This window comes from Argopecten irradians, chromosome 11 (genome assembly GCF_041381155.1).
Source record: "Argopecten irradians isolate NY chromosome 11, Ai_NY, whole genome shotgun sequence".
In the NCBI taxonomy this organism is placed as follows: Eukaryota; Metazoa; Mollusca; class Bivalvia; order Pectinida; family Pectinidae; genus Argopecten; species Argopecten irradians.
The window spans coordinates 37468066-37487995 of NC_091144.1; the positions used below are offsets into that span (position 1 = coordinate 37468066).

Genomic DNA, 19930 nt, shown 5'->3' on the forward strand with positions numbered 1-19930 from the left:
ACGTACTGACACAGGGAACTGTGCGTACAATTACAGTAGACTTCACTATGACATACATCCAGTCAGGTCTTTGTGTAACATACACATGTAGTATATCAAGGCTAGACTGGCTAGTTATTCAAATAAACTTCCATTGCTCCTTAAAATGTGTAATTTGTGCAATATTAAGGCTATTTGAGCCACAGGGACCTGACACAAATTTTCAGCCACTGATACGATATGTATTGTCATCCTTTGTTAAATTGTGTTTGTTTTATATTTCATAATTACTTAGAACACAATGTATCATATTCACTGTGTTGTTGATCCAAAGATTTAATTTGAATTTCCTGTTAAAATTGTACGCTGTTGATGAGGATACTATTATACATATATAGATATATCATGGTTTAAAATTTGTGCTAAGTCCCTGTGGTTTGAGCTAAACATTGCAATGCTATCAATAGAAAACTTTTTATCTCCTTGTTCTTGCTATTAATCCAACCTTACCACAACCACCGAAGTCATCACTTTACTTGATGATATTAAGAATTTTTTTTTTACAAAGATTTGATATTGAATAACTCCATTTGCATTAAAGAAGATCAAAACCTTTCATTTTAACAGAATTTTAAAAATGTTGGAAAACACCCAAACTAAAACAAACTCCATATTCTTCAAGTCAAAACATTTTTAATATCATGATTAACACAATTATATATAACAAATGTCTGTCTGTAAGACAGAAAGGCATGAGTATTCTGGAAGCTTTTATATGACTAGACAATTCAGGACAGACATAATTAATATATGGATTTCATTTTAAAATAAATATATTCAAGCAAAAACGAATAAACAAGCTTGCAAAATGAAAAAAAAAATCACCGTGAATATTGCAATGGTTCAAATCAAGTATTGTATGAGATCAAAACCCTGTAAGTGTATTTTCCCTACTTCCTGGAGAGAGAATTTTTTTATTCCTGGATTTTGTCGCCATCGAATCTCTGGGGTATACCTTATCGTATTCTCGAAGGTTATTATCATAGGCCTTGCAATGTAGGTTATTATATCTCATGGAGTACATCCACTTGAGTACAGAAAAGCATTAACTGGCAAAAATTGTTGGGGGCTTGACACACATTCTAGATAACTTAATATAGCACAAGAAAATGTTCATATCAGTGAATGATGAGTGAAAAATTATGCCAATCCCCTGTCATACTTTGTATCAATATTTTTGTATATGAATTTCATGACTTTGTTTGATTTGTTTTAATTATTTTGACATCCTATTATAAATGGAGGAGGAAAGCTGGAGTACCCGAAGAAAAACCACTGACCAGCGGTTAGTACCTGGCATCTGCCCTGTATGGAATTTGAACAAACGACCCAGAGTTAGAGGGCTTGTGTCAATATTTCGGGACATTTTAACCACTTGATTCCATGACAAACATTAACCTTAGTCAACATTGAAAGAAACTTATACCATATACAAACAAATAAATTTGTGCAGTTGCTGTCTAAATTTCTAAAGTATACCTGGTAACATGAATATTAAAGGTAAAATATTTCAATGAAAGCAAAACATAATACCTATTAAATAAAGAACTTTTTTAGATGAACAAGATTAGTTAGTTGGAAGCACTACAAACCCGTGATATGCATTTCTGTAAGATGTTGTTTTTAACCAGTTCATCTATAACATAGAAAACCTACTTATGGAGCATAAAACTTAGGTGATAATTTTGCATAATTTGGAAATAAGATATTAAAAAAGCCGTAAAAATAATTACTCATGAAGCACAAAACTGCTTTAAAAATGTTTTGTCAGAATAAATGCATACTTACACTTCAATAAAAAATAAGACTAGTCATTAAAATCAGTTTTTTTCCCCTCATACTGTACTTGTAAACCATGTTCTTTAAACAGGTCATTAATTCATTATTTTTTTTTTAAATTCATTATTTTTTTTTTAAATTTTCAAATTTTAACAATAAAATTACCAATTGTATCTTTTCTAACCTTGTCTTTAATACTTTGAAAGTAAAATTCTCTGTGACTCCTTAATGTACATATCTACCAGGTAGCACATAGAAATAGGAAATTCTGGTTTAAATATTAACCAGAAATTCAGTAGTTGCGTATACAAGTTAAAAGGATAAAATAGAAACAGTACAAAAATATTGCAGGAAAGTAAAATTTACAACATCAGTTTGGGGAAACAAATACACTAATTAAAATTGCAAAAAATAAATACATGTATAAAAAGAATAATAATACCCTACTCAAGAATTTATTCAAACGATTGCACAGCAACATGAATTATGGCAACAGGGCATGATTAATTGACACAATGTGCCAATATTCTTGATATATAGAACCATTATCTATGGTTTATAAACAAAAACTTTTGACCTTTGAACGTTACACCAGGTGATCCTATGACCTGGTGACCCCAATACATACCGGGTGATCTATGACCTGATGACCTCAACACATACCAGGTGATCTATGACCTGGTGACCCCAACACATACCAGGTGACCCAATGACCTGATGACCTCAATGCATACCAGGTGACCCCAATACATACCAGGTGACCCTATGACCTGATGACCTCAACACATACTAGGTGATCTATGACCTGGTGACCCCAATACATACCACGTGAACTTGTGACCTAGTGACCCTATCCTTATGATCCGGTGACCCAAATACATACCAGGTGACCCCATCACCTGACCCCATGACCTGGTGACCTATATACAAGGTGACCCTGTGACCTGGTGACCCTTAAACCACATGAGTGGAATAAAAGTAAGGTTCTTATTAACGTGAATCACTTTCTGATTCTTTAGACTTAAAGCAAATGTACCTAATCCAACCACGTTCTATTAAAATATTAAACCGTTTAAAAATATCATTTGATTGTATAAAAGTCCAATAAGTTATTGATTCAAGCATTCGACTATAACTTGTGAAGAGGTAAACACTCTGGGTTTCAATACATGAGGGTCAAGTATAACTCAATCATAGACAGGGCGACCCTTAGCTGTACATACAGCAACTTGTGTGATAATTATCCTGGCTCATTTCATACTCTTTATGTTATATATAAACATACCTTGTCTTCGGAAAATATGCATAGCACATGCATAATGAAACCACGCTCATTTAACCTGACACTCATAATGATAGCACTACACTCGCATACGGTAGCTGTTAATCATACAGACTTATACATAATGGTTACTAAAACCTGGGACTGATGAGACAAAAAATACAAATCAAATGCACAATATTACCAGAGTTAATCAGAGGTGTCGATAACAAACAAAATCAAAGGCTGCGTGTGTTTTTCCTTGACTAGAATAGTTTGAACATAAGTAAAAAAAAATTTTGTTCCTCTTCTCAATAAATTTTGAGGCAAAATTCGTTCATAGATAACATCAACAAACAATACTGAAAGTATTCTGTAAATTAAAAATATGTCAATCACTCATAAATACTCAAAAATATTTGCACTTATACAAAAACAATAATATCTACAGCTTACATGTACAATACTATTGTTTCACCACAGGATAAAATACATATTTACCTCTTTTAGCTGAGATTTATGTATTCATCACATTTTCTATTCTCACTGAGAATGATGTATTCATCATATTTTCTATTCACATTTAATATTATTCATTTTCTTTTTTGATGATGCATTTTTCATTAAAAGCCAGATATATATTTTCATTATATCAACATTTAAAATAAACAATTAAATTTTCTACTACTCTTACCTATTTTGAGCTGATGGCATTCAATTCTAGGGTACATGTATAGATAATTTTTTCTAACAAAAATTTCTATTTCAAGGTAAGAACTGATATACCACAAATTTTTTTGTTATAATAATGATTTCAAATAAATTATCCTAGATCTTACTTATTCATCTGCTCTAAATCAACTAAAAGAGAGCAATTTCATATAACCCAAGAATGCACAGAATATTCAAAGGGAGATAATTTTAACAAAAGTGACAGAGGTAACAAAGATGATTTTCAGCTGTAACAGAAGTACCCTAGAGTACATAAAACAAAGTATTTTGGCACGTTGCTTGTACATTTAGTGTGCTAGGTAGATGAAAGGCTGGAGCACTGAGCTCTGTGAAATGGGCAGGATAAGGCAGACATCGCCATCACAATAATGTATAGACGTTGGAACAAGACTGGATTGTCCAGGATCCTGCTGAACACAAAAGGTTTACACTTTTCACATCACGTTCTTGTCACAGCTGCGTGATGTTTTACAAACGCTATGGCTGACAATTCTTTGCAGAATTCCTCCAGGACAATGATGGCTTCGAGTTGACCTTGACCTTCCAACCTGGCAACAGAATATCAATCAAATTTTAAATTTACTGTAAAGTTGTACCCAGTACGCCTGTATTAAATAAATTAGTTCAAATATCAAACAACCAGTTATTTTGTGGGTATGATATTTTCATAATTCCCTATGACATTAAAGGGACATGAACCTTAAATAATTTGTTCTGTATGCTTAGATATGGTTTTCAGATGTTTATTGAATATTTTATTACAATGATTGGTTATCTAAAACGACAGGAAAACGTGGGGAATATCTACCTCAAAAATGATAAAAATAGATTGTGCAGTGCATTGTGAGAGGTCACTAAAGTTCAACACTACTATATTATCGTTACAAAATTCGACAGGGCCGGTTAAAAATACAGCAAGATGGAATTTCCATTATAATTATTTTATTTGACACATTTGCACAATAACTTATATATATTACTTAGTAAGGTATCTGACACGTCATAAATATGTATTTTACTCAAATTTACATGGTTAATTTATGTTCATGTCCCTTTAACATAGATGGAAGAAATGATCTATGAAATATTCTGAATTGTGTAAAGTAGATACTTTTTAACAGTTTATATTACACTTCAAAATACCATAGGCTATTACAATTTTACTTTTTAACAAAAGCTCTCACTGCTTTCAAGAGAATGGCTCAAAGCCATCATGGAAAGACAGATAATGGACTGAAATTGGAGACCCCAATGTAGATCAAAGATGAAATTGGAGACCCCAATGTAGATCAGTGATGAAGTTGGAGACCCCAATGTAGATCAAGAATGAAATTGGATACCCCAATGTAGATTAGGGATAAAGTTGGAGACCCCAGTGTAGATCAGGGATAAAGTTGTAGATTAGGATTCAAATTGGTAACCCCAATGTAGATCAAACTGCTCCAGTGTGTCTCGAAGCATAAGAAAAAGTTATTTAATAATATCAAACCATGCTGAGGCAAGCTAGTAGCTAACAATGAAACAAATATAACAAACAATTTATAAAGTGACATTTCTTTGACATGCTATGAACAGATTTATATAATATAACTGTGCAGGGAAATGTGTCGTAATTAGAAACAATTTGATTTTGTGCATATATACCAGCTACCTGTGTGTTACATTGACAGTACATATTTATTGTCATTATCATGACTTTGATGGTAAAACAACATTATTTCCCCAATAAACTAATGTTTTAACTGTCATTAATATAACATAAAATCAAAGTACTGAAAGTACTGCAGGAGGCATTATTTGAACTAATTAATTTCCTAATTTGAAACTAACTGTCCTTAGCATATAAATAACATTAAAAAATCGCTATTTAATAAGCAGTTCATATTAACACCCTATACTAAAGCTCTGATGTGTTTTGGTGCTGCGAACAGGTAGTGTGGGGGATTACTATTGATTTATAGTCAACATGCATGCACAATGTGTAACAGTCCATAGAATTGCTACGAAACTCTTTCACCATTAACACCATAAACACCATTAACCATGAAAAATTCTAACTTTTTCATCTGATTTGATTAAGTTTTACTTTCTTCTAAAAGTTATATTACTGAAGAGTGCACCAGTCATTTTACGTTAATCACCCTGACGTTAAAAACATGCATTCAAATTTTGGAAATTTGATTACCTTTAGACTTTTTAGACTCCATACACTGTTTAAAGTCTATTCAAGACATTTTCATGCTTTTTTTTCATGTTAAAAGCTCAAACTTTTATTCCTGCTACCAAAAATAAGCCCCAGATGTGCCACTGAATACTTTATTCCAAACACGGAAGTCATATTGCAGCAAATGCCAGGAAAAGCAGAGAAATAACACTGATATAGCAATGCCACTTACCCAATGTTAGTAGTGTTTAAAATCCTCATTCTAACAATACAAATCAAAGGTCAAGGTCACACTCTGAGGTCAAGATTATATAAATATAGTAACAGAGACGCAAATCATGTATCAAGGTTAAATTATATCATAGAAGCAAATTATAATGCATACACAAAGTGTAGTGGGAAATTATAGGTCAAGGCCACATTCAAAGGTCAAGGTTAAATACATAACAATATTAACAAAAATCAAATGTCAAGTTTACAATATAATTTTAAGATTTTTTGAATTGAAAAAATGTTAAAATTTCAAGCAAGTAATACATTACAGAAAATAAAATTGAAAAATAAAATGTAGTGTCCTTATAGAAAATACAATTAATACACACATTTGCATATTCCATATACTTGAAGTAAAGGTGTCAGTTGTACAAACTTTAAATAATTGTATACGAAATATAGCATTCCTTGAATATCAGAGTTTTAATTTCTATGATATTAAACATGCCATGCTTTCATACTGAGCAAACGTCGTAAGATCATCCCATGCCTTAACTGATTTATATAAATCAAAGAAAATCACAGCAAATCAGGCACTCGTTAACAACATTGTTGAATTGTACACCTCGACTGAAAACAATTGAAGAGCACTAGGGGAGTACACCCTACACTGAAAACATTACAAACAATGAGAAATGGGCCGGTCTTACCTGTGGATGTTCTGTGACATGCCCATTAACTGCTTTCTAGCAATAACCAGCTTCTGTCCCAAGGTTGGGTCATTACCGAGCTTCACGCTAACTTCATTAGCGATCTGTCATAAAATGGATATAAATGTCAAGTATACAATCAGTATATCATCAATACTGAGGTAGAGATATCAAATTCTGTAATTGGATATCATAGAGTTATTTGCCCTTGCGGACTGGTATTGATTGTGACGTCATGATGCATGTGTGGGTGTAACATCATACTATCTAGAGAAAACAATGTGAATTTCGCACACAAAATAATGACGTCACAGTAATATGCAAAGACGTAATATCAATCTAACCTGTCTCTGTCCTGTTATATACGACCACATAACTACTGTACCATGTGTATAATATCCAGATATGACTTAGTTGTTTGGTATAAGTTTTTTGGCCCTATTAACAGCAATTGCCATTTAAAACATGGAATTGAAGGTGAAAAATGAAAGCTGGGGTAACTGGAGAAAATGATTAATCCATCAATCTTAATCATTACCTGGCAATATTTCTAGATCAAAGGTCATGCTGAGATAATTTCTTATAGGATATTTTAAGAGTTTATTGTATGTATTCTGTATTTGAATATTAGAGAATTATCTGTCCTTGTGGGTAGGTATTCATTTAGATACCTTCCAGCATAGGGGATAACTGTAACATACAAAGACAGAATTGGATTTTTTAAGAAGCAAAATAACAAGTATTTAAGACAAAAAAAAAATTCTTGATAAACCGGTCTTTACAGACAGTAATTTTACTCGCTCTCACCCCTGAAAATCCATTATGAACTGTTCCAGGCTTTGAAACAGAAGAGTTCAAATGTGTCTTCAGGGGGGAATGACTTAAATGTGCTTAGAGTTGAGACATAAGGAACCCTACCTTGGTTAAGATGAGAGAAGAGTGTCCTAGTGCCGTCCTTGATCGACAAACTGGGTTCTAGAAGGTATTCACTGAGGTAAGGGTGTGGCAGCATGGCAAGCTTTGACACCAGTAATGTTACCTGAAGGTTCATGGAGTATGACTGTAACACAAACACATACAATAAGAAATATACAACACCGTCCTTCTTGTCAAAGTTCTGTAGGTTCTGTAATACTGGGTTGAATACCTCTGAGTATGCAGGATGACATCCTCGATATTTCAGGGGTTACTATCACTGACATAATATCCACCCCTAGACATTCTTATAGCAAAACTGGAGGCAGCAGAAGACACAGGTAGTTTGATCTTTTGAAAAAAAGAAGTGTATAACTGTACACTGTGGTTGACTGTGTGGCTTTGAAGTTGGGCATCACTCTCTCTGTAGTCTTCAAATGAAGTCTTTGCAGGCCTGTGACTGGTTGTTTTTTTTTCTCCTGAACTGTCTCCAGTTTTAATATGAGATAGTCCAGGGGTTGATATACTGTCAATGATAGTAACCCCTATAGTATTGAGGATGAGAGATTTTGTTGCGATTGAATATCAACTTTTATTAAAGTTCCAGAAGTCTAGATCTTGATATTATATCTCCCTGAAAATGTTCTAGGTATAACAAGAGGCCCAGAGGGCCTTATCATTCACCTGGTTTTAAAATAAACTTTTTGAGTACATGTAATTCTGAAATTTAGTAGTTATAATGATACAAAAATCACAAAGACAAATTGACCCCATTGTTTAATTTTGAAACCCAACCATATAATGATCCTATAGATACCATAGGAATATGCTATCCAATGAATATTTTAAGAGAGGAAGTAATTTATATGAAAATAGTAGCCTAATTAAACTTTTTGGCCCCGTGTTTAAGGCCCTAGGGGGTCAGCACTATCATTTTCACAATTTTGAATCCCCACCCTATAAGGATGCTACCATTGCATTATGATTGCTATCCCATGCTCAGTTTCTGAAAAGAAGTTGTTTATATGGAAACAGCCAAATTGACCCCTTTTGGCCTCGCCCCTCAGGCTCCCGGGGTCAGCCCCATCATTTGTACAATTTTGAATCCCCACCCTATAAGGATGCTTCCATTGCATTATGAGTGCTCTCCCATGCTTAGTTTCTGAGAAGAAGTTGTTTATATGGAAACAGCCAAATTTTGGCCCCGCCCCTCAGGCCCCCCGGGGGGTCAGCCCCATCATTTGTACAATTTTGAATCCCCACCCTATAAGGATGCTTCCATTGCATTATGAGTGCTCTCCCATGCTTAGTTTCTGAGAAGAAGTTGTTTATATGGAAACGGCCAAATTGACCCCTTTTGGCCCCGCCTCTCAGGCCCCCGAGGGGTCAGCCCCATCATTTGTACAATTTTGAGTCCCCACCCTATAAGGATGCTTCCATTTCATTATGAGTGCTATACCATTCTTAGTGTCAGAGAAGTCGTCTATATGGAAATAGCCAAATTGACCCCTTTTGACCACAGGGACCTGGCACAAATTTTTTTTAACCAATAGTATACATACATATATTATAGTATCAAGGGTATGAACTCGGCGGTCGAGAAAAACGGACCTATTTTTTTAAAACCATGATTATTTTAATAAATGGGTTCTATACAACATTGACTGATATCTCACACTAAAGAGAAATAATTTATCTTTCCATTGAGTGCTTGATGAACAAAATTGGCCAAGTATTGACCAAGTTATGGCTTGATGAATCGGGAAATTTACGAAAAATATGCTAGGTAGACATTTCCCTGTCCGGTCGAAATGTCGTCTCGGCTCTAATGGGTACCACAAAAACCAAGCCAAAATCACAAAATCTACGCTTGTGGCGCTAAACACTACCCATAACTGTGTTCATCCACAATCTCCTTTGGAGGTGTCATGGCCCGTATTTTGTAGAAACTCCATTTAAACATCGTGTAGCTCACTTACTTTAACCGTCACCGCCATGTTCATTTGTTCTTCGGAACGTTTCTCGAGTTTACCGACAAGCACAACATAACATAATTTGCATAATGTAGTCATGATATGTAAAGTCGAGAAGCGTTCCGAGAGAAAAATGAACATGGCGGTGACAGTTAAAGTAAGTGAGCTACACGATGTTTAAATGGAGTTTCTACAGAGTACAGGTCATGACACCTCCAAAGGAGATTGTGGATGAACACAGTTATGGGTAGTGTTTAGCGCCACAAGCGTAGATTTTGTGATTTTGGCTTGGTTTTTGAGGTACCCATTAGAGCCGAGACGACATTTCGACCGGACAGGGAAATGTCTACCTAGCATATTTTTCGTAAATTTCCCGATTCATCAAGCCATAACTTGGTCAATACTTGGCCAATTTTGTTCATCAAGCACTCAATGGAAAGATAAATTATTTCTCTTTAAGGTAAGTTATCCGTCAATGTTGTATAGAACCCATTTATTAAAATAATCACGGTTTGAAAAAAAATAGGTCCGTTTTTTCTCGACCGCTGAGTTCATACCCTTGATACTATAATATATATACATGTATACTGTTAGTTTAAAAAAAAGTCGTGCCAGGTCCCTGTGGAAATTAGTATGACCCCACCCCTCAGGCATCTGGGGGGGGGGGGGGGGGGGGCGGGGGGTCAGCCCCATCATTTTAACAATTTTAAGTCAGTAACCCATAAAGATGCTACCAGTCAAATTTTGTTGAATTCCAACCAGCGGTTATAGAGAAGAAGTCAATTGTTGACGTATGGCTGGACGCCAGACGCCACGGTATGGCATAAGCTCACCTTTGTCCCTCTGACCAGGTGAGATAAAATGAGAAATTAATTTAAGTTGCAGCGAAAAAAATTTGGTTTACATTCGTTTGGTATCCATGACAACCATCTGCAGCAAGAAACCTTTACCTACAAATTATCATGGCTGCTTACCACATTCAATAAAACCGTTTATAAATATCTTTTGTTTGTTGATTTACCTGATTCAGCATGTGCGAGAGCTTGTCTAGAAGCATTTTGAGGAATGCACCTTCGTAGAAAGTTGATTCAGAGTTGTCTACCACAGGAACTGCTTCACTTGGCCATGACCATCCAGAACACATAGCACTCACATCTTTAAACTGACAATAAAAGGTGAAGTATTATAATAGATTGAGATTTATTAATCAGAGCTATTCCATTCCTCTTATTAAAGTATAAGTAAGTTTTACAATAATTCAAAAGCAAGCATAAATTACCAGATGTGAAGTCCATACATCTTTCATATCAATTCTACTGTTCAAATTCTTTCTCAAAATAATAGTTTATTCTCCAGGTTTCTAGGTCTCTTCGTAAAATGAAAGGTCATTTGAAGATTTGTTTTAGCTTGTTGACAGGGTGACCTTACAAATTTTATAGCTCTTCATTCATAAAATGCTACAGGCCCTTTATGTGGCCTCTGGGCCTTGACAACAATTTGTTGGAAGTCTATTTAAACCTTAAATCTTTGAATCTATGATAAGATATCAGTTCCTGTGTATATGAAGAAGCTCTGTGACCTTTACTCACCTGTTTATGAGCATCCCGTAGGTACATATCGTATCCACTGTCTGCCGTCTGGTAACTCGACTTCAAATCTTCAGGCACCAGGGATAGAAAACTGAAAGAAGGGATGAAACTGGTTATTATCAAATTGTTTTAATTCTAAAAGATAATCCTTCTGTTCATAAACTGTAATGATTGCACCCTTACATAATGCAAATAATGGATAGAGGCTAATCTAGAAAAACAACCGTACATTCTATCTTTGACTCAAAATCTGCATTAAATCTGAATATTTTGTATGCTTTTAATTCTCAATATCATTCTTACAACTTGCAAACAACAAAATTTAACAGTACAATTTCTCTAATGCAACTGTTGAGTATTTTGAAAAAAGTCATGTTACCTGTTGACGATCTTATGCACCTCTGACTTTCCTCTGTTGGGCGAAGTTGTAGGAGTAGAACCAAATGATAGGCTGGAGCCTTCTGATGTACCTAAAACATAAAGACAGACCATACTGTGTAGCAATAATGGGGGTATAGGAAAGGAGAGGGGACCTGGCTGGGGCAGGAAGTAGAGACAAACAATAGGCTGGATTCTCACTCCTTGGACAGGAAAATCTCACATGATACCCAGTGCTAGATTTTTCTATCTCGTCAGATCTGTCTGGTACCTTTCGGCGACATTTGACAGAATTTTACGCCATTCATGGAACAGTCCACTTATGTGACGTATAAACACAAGACAGGATGTGAGAGGGGGTCCAATTATTTTGTAATATATTTTGTAATACACGAGAGCTACCTGCCATGTAATTAGAATATTTTACCTATGATATTTACTCATTTATCACCTACACAACTTTGCCTATTACTAGGGATTGTCTCCCCAACAATGCCAGTGTTTTACCTGCGGAATCTGTAGACTGACTACGTTCTAAACCATTCAAAAGTGGATTGGCTTCTGTATCTGACACTGAAGGATCAGCTGACTGATTGACAGCTGTCACACCCTCTGTAGGCTCCTCCCCTTTCAATTCAGACTCCTCCTCTTTGTAGTATTTTCGACCAATCACATTGCGTAAAACTAGATTATGGATGACATGCTCCTCGTCCTTCTGCAGCAGTGTATCAAACAGCTTCAGGGTGGCGAGGCACAGCTGGAAAGGGAGTAACACATATGTTCCAGAGTTCCCAAATCACGAATACTGCATTCAACCCAATAAATGCCCATATATATTGCACAGAGTAAGCCATTAATCAATTAATTTACAAAAAGAATCAAATATAAGAACCTACACTGTTTCATAATTTCAGTCTGTATTTTAAGTTAACGTAAGTAAAATTGTGTCCTCAAAAAGAGGGAGGGACACTTATGGTGGCAATCGAAGGCTTATTGGTTCGAATACAGTATTATATGAATTACGGTATAGTTCATCAACATTCATTTTGGTTAAATTTTATTTTTCTATTTCATATGAACTTATACTGGATATATTATCACCATTTTTACCAACTTTAGCCTTCCTTTGCCTGACTATTCACTTTAGATTCATATTTGGAATCTAAATGAGAAAATTTGTATCCATGTCATATATCTAAGGCTACATTTGTAGTTCTTTAGAAAAAATATCAGATAATAAAGGTAAATGTTTTTTTTTATGTATTCAAATTGATTTTTAAATACAAATTACTATTTCCTTCTTAAACCAGTATAATTCAATTTTGCTTGTTACGAACATTTTCATTGGCTTTAAAATTTACTTTATCAGCCCATAGAGGAAAAAATGGCGTCGCCATTTGCAACGTTGCTTCTGATTGGCTGAGATGATGGCGTAATGACAAAAGAGTCCCAAAATGAATTTTGAATATTGAAGCATTTGTCTTTACTAAATTGAATTATAAGGATTAATTTAGAGTACACTCAGATCTTTGTGTTATATCTCCTTAACATAAAAAATCTATTCAAGTTAATCCTTGAATACAATATTTGTTAGATGAGCATAAATATTTAATGCTGTCGCCCCTTAACTTTTGTAATGGACTGTTCCACCCTTTGAATTAGAAGAGTTCAAATGTGTCTACTGGGGTAAATAATTCTCTTCTTCCAGGAAAGAATCATACTGAGTAGGCTAAAATTTCAACAAAATTTGACTTGATGCGTTTTTTGTTGCAATATTTTAATTAACAGATATTGGTGATAATAACAATGTCTTTTTCAACTTCATGTCTATAATTGACAAGATTAGCCTCTAGCTACTAGATTTAGACTAAATTATTTGATATTAGATTACTAACTACTATATACAGTGTTAGTAAGAGCAATAGCGACGCTCATTGATATAGCATGCAGACATATTAAATATGATGGAATTGATTCACATTGAAGCTCTTGCCCACAAATAAGCTATTTACATGATTATATCCCAGTGTTTCTCCTATGAATGGAGCACATCTTTGGTAATATCTTCATACATTGTATGAGCATGCACGTTTTCTCACCTGAGTCTTTACATTTTCCTGTTGACCAATGTTGTCAATTAGCTTTAGGCAGAACATGCAGAACATATTGAGATATAGCATACAATTGATGAAAATGATTTGATGGTCATGAAAAGAGAGAAAAAAAAATTGCAGTGAAACCTGAATTAACCAACACTTCATGGGACCCAGTCAATGGGTAAATATAATGCTAATTAATTAGTCAAGAGCTAACATGGAACGCCTTATTTGCTGGATATATATGTACATCGTTCTACAGGCTGATGTGGATAATTCTGAGGCGGTGTTAATCTGCAAAATTTGATTAAAATATATTAAAAGTTTCAATTCAACCAATAATGTGTATCTTTTGCCTTCTGCACACAGTAGGAAATTCCTGAGCCGAAAAAATCCTCAACAAATTTTGTATACCTGTATATATATACTTTTTCCTAACATTATTTCCTAGCTTACATCATGGTAATGATTTAACTTCAGATTTCCTCTAAGTTAAAGGTTGATAAATTCAGGTTTCACTGTCAATCAAAAGATGTATCAATTATAAATAAAATTTTATGACATATACCAGTTATATAACCTTATATATCTATTGCTCACCTCCTCTGATAAATGGTTACAGCGCTGAATAAGTCTATCTCTAACAGGACTCTCAGGTTCATCTAACACTTCTGGTTTCACGTCTGTCGCCCAAGATAAATTTTGAAAATTCTGAAATGTAATTTATAAAGAATACATATACAGTAAAATATATGACATGTGGTAGGTGCAAGTAAGATTGTGTTTTCCATAATTGGTTATAGAGAGTTTATCTAAAATTTGGATAAGAGTTAATATTACATCCCATTAATAATCTTAAGTTCCAATCTAAGTCATTTCCAATAAGAAGTTTTTTCTTCATATTTTTGATTTCTTTCACAAAGATTACAAACCACCTCAGATTACTAGATACTCTCTTCTACAAAACAAGTCTGAGTGGCTATACAAGCCCTTCCTCATTTTACTGTTACACAATAATATATTTTTGCTGTTCTCCAACCATTCATTGATTTTACGGCTTTAGCCATAAGAGATTTCTTTGTCAACCCCTAGGTTATGACATTGCGTGCGCTAACCTTTTCAATCTGAATTTCTGAGAACACAATTATGTGACGTCACAACGTCATGCACATCACATATCTCTCTTACCTAATAATAATTGGGGTGAGCAGACGGTCCTCAGACATCGCGTTAGGTACGCTGTGGCTAGTACGGCTCCAGACTCCGATCTGTCAAACACAAGGTTCATTCCTCTCATGCAAGTTTTAATGTTTTGTACAGTTATTAACTTTACATCATAAAGTTGTTTTCAAATCATAGTTTTCTTTAAACAAGATTTTAAAGCAAAGTTAAACAAATTTCTGGCAAAATCATTTATTTAAGTATTTGGTAGGACAGATTTGGCATTAACTTTGATCAAATGTAAGTTTTTGAACAAAGTCATCTTCCAGTACCAATACATTTGCTTTAATTATAAGCATTCAAATGTTCACAATTTCACTTTGATTGTGAAATAAGCAAAATAAAATCACATAGAAATAATTTGTAAAATTACAGTTCTTACGTTTGTAGGATTGACGGCTCCATGATCACATCCAGGAATAAGTTTCGGATAGACTTTGCTAAAGCTTCTGCGACACTCGGATTAGACAAACCAATCAGCTGATCACAGTAATCAAGCCAGGACAGAAAGGACACCAGGTGGCGCTTTCCTAAAAACGTCTGATGGTCCTCGCTCTCTGTTATCACATCCAACCTGTAAATATCAAGTTTCATAATTCAAGATGGAATTTCCATTGATTTTTGTTTCCTAGGGCCTGAGAATGGCAAGAAAGTCAAAATGCAAAAAGAAAAGATGTTTTTTATTGTTTTGTTTTTCTATTTGAAGGATTAATATTTGGAAACATATCTTTTGTCTGTCATTGTACTGATATTAGCAGATTACTAAAGTAAATTTAGATGACGATTAAAGATGAGTTCCCGCAAACTTGCATTCAATTTTGTTCTATGTAATTTTTCTTTGCTAGCGAAATTTTTCTTTGCTAGCGAAATACATGAAATTGAAACATCTGCACAAAAAAGTCCCTTATTTTCAGATCATCAAATTTCAAGTTTTTATTATTAAATCCACTAGTTTGATTGTAGCTTAGATTCCATACAGCTCCATCTACTCACCCCCACTTTGCTTCCACATGCTCCAAATCAATAGGATTGACCAGTGATGGGAGTTTGAGATACGACTCAACAAGTCTCTGAGACATTTCCTCACAAAAAGTAGTGTCTTGTACCATACACTGGGCTGCGGCCGGTTCTGGTAGACTGGCACAAAGCATCAGCCCTTCACAGGCCTTCACCGCCACCCGACTGTCCTGTAAATTAATATATGTCTCGTAGTTTTGGTTTGGTTTGATTATTTAATGTGCTATTAACAGCCATGATCATTTAAGGACATGGCAGGTTTGTGTGGTGGAAGAAAGTCAGAGTACCCGGAGAAAATCACTGACCAGTGGTCAGTACCCGGCAACTTTCCCACATGAGATTCAAACTTGCGACCAAGAGGTAAAGGGCTTGTGGTTATATCTCGGTACATATTACCCACTTGTAGATACTCTGCTAGAATCGTATATGATTTATATAGTGTATGACAATACATATTAACTACATGTCATAATGAATGAAACACGAGTCTGCAGACCTATCTAATATTTGATATCTCTTAGCAAACAAAGTCAATCATTACAGCTTTTTACAAGACTTAAGTGTTAAGGTCCTTTAACTCTTTCACGCTTGAAGACACAATCAGCGATTAATTATTTAAAAGTGACCTATTTACCTAGGGAAACACCCACTATATACATTGCACTGACAACCCACTGAACCAGTCGTCCCATTCCCTATAGCAGGGTTAAAATCTATACAAGAGTCACACACAACTTACAGCACTATGGCTAAGAATGATTAGAGAAGAGACCAGACTGAACTCCTTAGATTGGACATTGTTTGTTGAAGCCTTCTCCTCGGACTGACATTGTTGTGACATCTCCGTCGGAGGTGACACATCAGATGGCTGATTTGACACATCTGACTGAGGCTTTGACACTTCAGATGGCTGTTTTGACACTTCAGATGGCTGTATTGTGACGGGTTTGGCTGCTCCAGGCATTGTCTTTTTCTTTGGCATCTTTCAAATACAAATCATGAATTTGTTTCAATGAAAGGGCAATTTCATTAATTGATATGCAAGCTATATTTACTTTGAGGATAGCAGAGGAACACCTTCATAAAGATCTCAATGTTGCAACATTGTGACAACATATGTGCAACATTGTATCTCAGTGTATCTGGAAATATACCACAAGGCCAACACTGTAAATCAACTTTCGTTCATGTGCGAATTACTTATGGAGTTTAGGAATCCAAGTAAATTCGCACAAAAAAAATCTATGTGAATTCGTATATGCATCTAACATCTATGCTGATAGGAATTTGCATTTAATTTTTTTAATCCTCAAATGTAATTATCTTTGTGAATTTATTTTGAAATGGATATCATGAAATTTAGTACCCATGAAAAAAAGTTTGTTTTCAGTATTTCAAAGTATCAACATTCACATGAATATGTATTAGGCAATAATAACAGTGACTAAGTACATCTTGATCTATCAATAATTTAATAAAATATGAAACTATCATTTCATACTCACATCGATAAAAAAGTTGACTAGATATGGGTCCTGTTTGATTTTGGCACATACTGTACAAAGGAACTGGATCTCCTCACTTTCTGAAGGGGCGGCTTTGACTTCTCCACATGCTTTCACAAGACGCTAAAATGAAGAAAAAAACATTATCTTATACTCATAAATCAAGAATAATTCCATATTAAAAGTTTCGATAATTTTGATGATTAAAAGACTCAATTTCAAACAATGTTATTATCAAAGACAACGGGATGAGACATCAGGCATTGCCAGTCAGTATATATCTACAAGACTTACAATGCACAGGTTGTAACTTTAAGAAGTTAAATACCAGAGAAAGTGCTATTAAAATCATTGGAACCAGAAATAAATTATGACTTAAATTACCGGAGTTTTCATTTTCAGTAAATTAAGCATCAAATAACAAAAGAAAACATACAAATTGAAGGATTTTTTAATATATAACATCAAGTTCAATGGTTCAACAGTATGTGTAACCATGATGTTGATTCTGAACAGTTTCTAGGTTTAATATACCTACATGTACAGCTCTGTGTACATTGACATGGGGCAGTAACGGCTGCTCAAGTCGGGACAACAACTTTGTGAAAAATGTCAGGACTGCTTGCTTCATGCCTGGAGGATGCTACAATGTGAATGTATATCACAAATTGAATATACTAACGCAAAAATTAAAAAAAAAAATAAATATATCTGGTAACTCACAGTGAAAATATCTTCTTTCTTAAAATATAATATGAAGTATTTTTGTCTGATGTCCAATTTAGGTTAATTGAAGCTTCATTTAGCACCATTACCCATATTAAATGTTTTGACAAGTCTTTGTAATAATAATTTATGATAATGATTTTTCAAAACATTATGAGGAATACATTCTGAACAAAACATCAGATTCTATAGATATTCTCTTAAAACATACAATCTAAGTGCAGTTCTCCCTTTCCACACTGGCGTATGTCCTTCAATACATTTTTGGATACATAGTGACCAAACTACCTATATTTGACCACGAATGTCCCTCCAAAAAATCCCAAACAGTGAGCAGGTCTCAACCCATTATATAATGTTTTTATTATATCCCCTTCCCATAAATTATCTCCCTTTCCGCTATTCTCACATCAGTCCTGCCAAGTGAGTACAGGGTTTCCAGGAGTTTGTGCTGGAGGAGGTATTCCATACAAGGTCCTGTGGTGTTTCTCTCAGCCTCACTTTCCTCCTGCTGCAGTAGCACTACCATCTGGTCCAGATGTACCGGGATGCTGGTTTGGTCCACAGGCAACTTTTCACCTAAACAAAATACATTCAACTTACTTTGGATGACATATACTCGGCAGTATACAAATTGAAAGTTACCATAATAAAGAAAACTTTTTGTAAAGAAAATAAATTAAAGGATATATTTTGATTTATACCAGTGAAGCCATATTGGCCATCTCTCATATTCATTATGGGCCAATATTCAGGAGAAGATTTGTTCAGGAAAAAAGCAAGACAGGTTGTAATATGATAACTTTTTCAACATAGTCAAACTATAAAGAAGTATTAAGTAAAATTTTAGAGAAGTATGTATACCTCTATTGTCCATGAAGTAGCCAGTTACAGATTTCCAGTGGTATACAAACTCCTCCTGCAAGGGAATCTGTGGGGCAAGCTGCAATAAAAAACATTAACATGAAGAACATAACTTTATAAGATTAGTTTATATTACTTTAAAGGGAATTCTGTTGACATTTATCTTATATTACATGTACATATATATTTTCATATCACTAAGCCTGTCTTCAACAATTATATACATTTTGTAAGATAATCTTGTATAAATCGTTCATGAACTGGTTCGCTATATTTGCACGAGATTAACTTTCTTCATTACATTGATGCAGCAACAAATTTGACAATCAATATTTCATCAATTTTAATTTGTTTCAATTAAAATTTTTAATCAAAAATATATTGAATTGTCTATCAAATCATTATTATGTAAGTATTATCCCTGCAACATGAATCGACAGTTGAGTAAGAAAATAAATGACAATCACGAACAATGATTTGAGTCAGTGACATAAAGTTGACAGCCTCGTTTTTTAGCCCAGCCATTTTTCAACTGCGACTCAAATTGCACATGTAAACAACGCCTAAACTCACCGCCTCCACAGCTTGATGGAGGTAATTTGTAAACTTGGAAAACATCCTCTTCTTCATGGATGGTTCTGTGTGTGTAAACTTATCAAATAGGGTCAAGTTTTTCAATAATCAAGAAACAAAGCATTGTGTTTTGAAAAGTTTTCCTCCTTTCAGCATCCGGGTATCGTCCACGTTT

At 34.5% G+C, this 19930-nt stretch overlaps 1 protein-coding gene across 1 annotated transcript; it reads right to left on the reverse strand.

Annotated features, from left to right (window-relative positions):
• Window positions 1-1938: 1938 nt before the first annotated feature.
• LOC138335470 (FHF complex subunit HOOK interacting protein 2A-like) lies at window positions 1939-19930 on the reverse strand. Its single transcript, XM_069284573.1, is given in 20 exon segments — window positions 1939-4359; window positions 6208-6237; window positions 6899-7002; window positions 7812-7958; window positions 10808-10948; window positions 11376-11466; window positions 11755-11845; window positions 12261-12510; window positions 13853-13870; window positions 14450-14524; window positions 14526-14560; window positions 15038-15117; window positions 15453-15644; window positions 16064-16257; window positions 16827-17069; window positions 17593-17715; window positions 18131-18235; window positions 18728-18897; window positions 19183-19261; window positions 19756-19930. Coding segments are annotated over 20 exon segments (2334 nt in total). The 5' UTR covers window positions 19813-19930; the 3' UTR covers window positions 1939-4250.